General features: G+C 53.1%; 1 protein-coding gene across 1 annotated transcript; it reads right to left on the minus strand.

Moving 5' to 3' along the window:
- Positions 1–662: 662 nt before the first annotated feature.
- Positions 663–2,817, minus strand: VOLCADRAFT_108296 (uncharacterized protein; the record flags this gene model as incomplete). The annotated part of the gene is made up of 4 exons (XM_002958706.1): positions 2,700–2,817; positions 2,021–2,115; positions 1,185–1,408; positions 663–879 (listed from the first exon to the last, which is right to left on the minus strand). The coding sequence occupies exons 1-4, from the start codon at positions 2,794–2,796 to the stop codon at positions 663–665; spliced, it is 633 nt and encodes a 210-aa protein (XP_002958752.1). The 5' UTR covers positions 2,797–2,817.
- Between the last annotated feature and the right edge of the window lie 5 nt (positions 2,818–2,822).

A 2,822-nucleotide genomic window follows, 5' to 3' on the forward strand; every position in this document is an offset into this window, starting at 1 on the left:
CGCGGTTCGGGCCATACCACTCGATGCCAGAGCTCTTGGGGGCAGCCGGCTGTAAAGATGTTGCGAACGGAACAAACGTCTCTGGTTAGCCAAAGGACACTGCAAATACGTATGTGCGTCTATGTAAGGTACGCTGATAAAATAAATGGTGTCGAAATAAAACGGACCTTAGCAGCGGCCTTCTTGCCGGTCGCCTTGCATGCGACCTGCAGAGCCTTGCGCGAGGTGGCGAGAGCGAAAGCCATTTTAGATGTTCGTAAGGTGATCAGACTCTGCTGCACAAAGGAGAGAACTGATACCGGAAACACAGGCAACCAGCGCTTTTGTTTTGCAAGCAAATCTTGATGCCGTACGCACGCCGTATCCCTGTCCTGTCCGTGGGACAGGGCGCTTACCTAACAGAGATCGCAGGATACAGACATGGCACACCTGCAACACATGCGCTTAACAGCTATCTGCACCTGCACAGATTGGCATGAACGATTTGCTACACCTGCTTGCAAGTTTCATACAAGTTTCTGATGCAAGGATAACTCAGTGGCGACTGTATAAATGCTGTGACGTGCACGCTGAACATGGATTTTGATACGCACTGCAAAGCATTCTTTAGGCGCCAAAAGTGGTCTCTCCATGTTTGACCCTAGCTGTTCGGCCTTTACTCATTACCAGTACCGTAGGACGGGAGGACAGTAGCTGTTGTCCTTGCTAGGAAGCAAGCTGATATAATGGGTCACGCTGCTTAGGACGGCAAAGGGCATTCCATCCCGGACAGGGCCGGTGAACACAAGGTCCAAGCTCTGCTGGACCGCAAAAGGGCGACAGCGCCGAACCGGAGGCCGTTTAGGACCGAAGGAAGGCAACAAGCACGTCCGTAGCAACCTGTCGTAGCAACACATCCGATCAAGGGAGGACGGGCGGCCTCAACCAAACGCATGAGCTCTTCGCAACTTACAATCGGCCACGGGCTTCCAAACGTCGGAGCCTAAGGCTGGCACCTGGGAAAAGCTCCTACTTTGCCCATGGCTTGCCTTTGACCTCTGAAGTACTGAACGGAACGCCAGCACGCCCTCTGTTTGTTACCTCTTTTGCCAGGGGTTTCACAACGCACGCTACATGTTCAGCACTCCACGCATGCTTAGCTTCAGGCTATCCATTAAACCGTGGTGAAAGGAACAAAGACGAACCTCTTGTGACCAGCAGTTTTATGCATAAAATCGCGGGGCAGTATCAGATAGACAAGGGACAGCGGGTAGCCTATTTGTGTGTGTCGTCCTGCCTTTCTGGGGGAGTACTGGAACCATGGCACTGGCATACGGTGTTCGGTTCTTAAGCTACGGGAGCAGGTGGTCAAACCATTGGCGATGCTGCATGCTCTGGCCTTGCGGATGCGAAACTGATCGAAAGGGGCCTGCCAGCCAGGGTGATACTGAAAGCAGTAGCCAGCATGCAGCGGCGTCCATCTGGTTGCCGAGCTTTTAAGACTCCATATCATTGCACGTCCCATGGTTCTACACCGGACTGTAATCCAGGTAACGGCATCACTCATTACAAGGCTCCAGTCCGACTTCGTGCCTTTTTCCTTCGACTTAAGTGTGGCGTGTGCGTGTGTATGTGAGTGTGTATATGTGCGTGTGTGTGTATGCGTGTGTGTGTGTGCGTGTGTGTGTGTGTGTGCGTGTGCGTGTGCGTGTGTGTGTGTGTGTGCGTGTGTGTGTGTGTGTGTGTGCATGTGTGTGCGCGTGTGTGCATGTGTGTGCGCGTGTGTGCATGTGTGTGGGTGTGGGTGTGCGTCTGTGTGTTTCTGCATGACAAGAAAAAGAAAGAGAGTGAGTGTGTGGTTTGTGTTTGTGAGTTTGTGTGTGTTTGTGTTTGTAAGTATGTGTGTGTTGGGGTGTGTGTGTGTGATTTTTTGTTATGCATATCGACAGGTTTTTCGTGGTGCTGATGCTGTGCTATCCGAAACGGGACACATAAGCCCGAGGCGAGCGCCACAATAAGCCTTCTTGGTGCAACGGGGTACCTTCCAGTGGCAACGTAGTTCCTGGCTGTGAGGAAGGTAGCGAGCCTGGTTCGCGGAGGCCGAGGCCGCTGTACGCAAGAGGGATTGGCGATGACCTATGCCGCGCCAGTGATGATGTCGGCGGGGAGTGACCTACCAACGTGGTTTGCTGAAGTTTAACTCTTGCACTGTACGACAACCGAGGCCATCAACCCGCGATTAAGCGCCTAGCTCACTTCGCTAACACAGGATAGCCACGATAACCCTTGGCTTCGTTGCGTAATAGAGCGTGGCCATATGCACCTCGAATCATCCCTCTGAATGACATGTTCCTTTAGCTCGTGTCTCGCGCGTGTTCTCCATGTGTGCCTGTTTGCGTGGCCGCCTTTGCAGTACGCGCCCACCAAAATGGCTGTATGTGCTCCCGCCCCAAGAAGCGGTGAAACAAGCACTGGAACCGAGACCTTCCTTATGTCATGAACACCGAAATGTTACAGGAGCTTGCTTGGCGCAACGCACCCAGCACGTGCATGCGCTTTGTATGAAGCTCTTGATATCTCACGTCTCACCGCCCAATACCCCACCCAAAAGTAAGAGCTCCACCTCAACACCCGTGCTGTGGGAAACCCCTACTAGGAAACACCCACATCAAAACTTCAGGCCCGTAACAGGACCGCTTCCGCCGCTGCTCACCACTCACCACGCGGGAACTCATCGCAGGAACACGACATCAAAAACAGAGGTGGCCACAGTGCGACAACGAGGTTCGATGGAATAACTGACAAGCACCCACGCATCACTCAACAGTTTTGGCAAGCTGCGC

Source organism: Volvox carteri (assembly GCF_000143455.1).
Source record: "Volvox carteri f. nagariensis unplaced genomic scaffold VOLCAscaffold_103, whole genome shotgun sequence".
Classification (NCBI taxonomy): Eukaryota; Viridiplantae; Chlorophyta; class Chlorophyceae; order Chlamydomonadales; family Volvocaceae; genus Volvox; species Volvox carteri.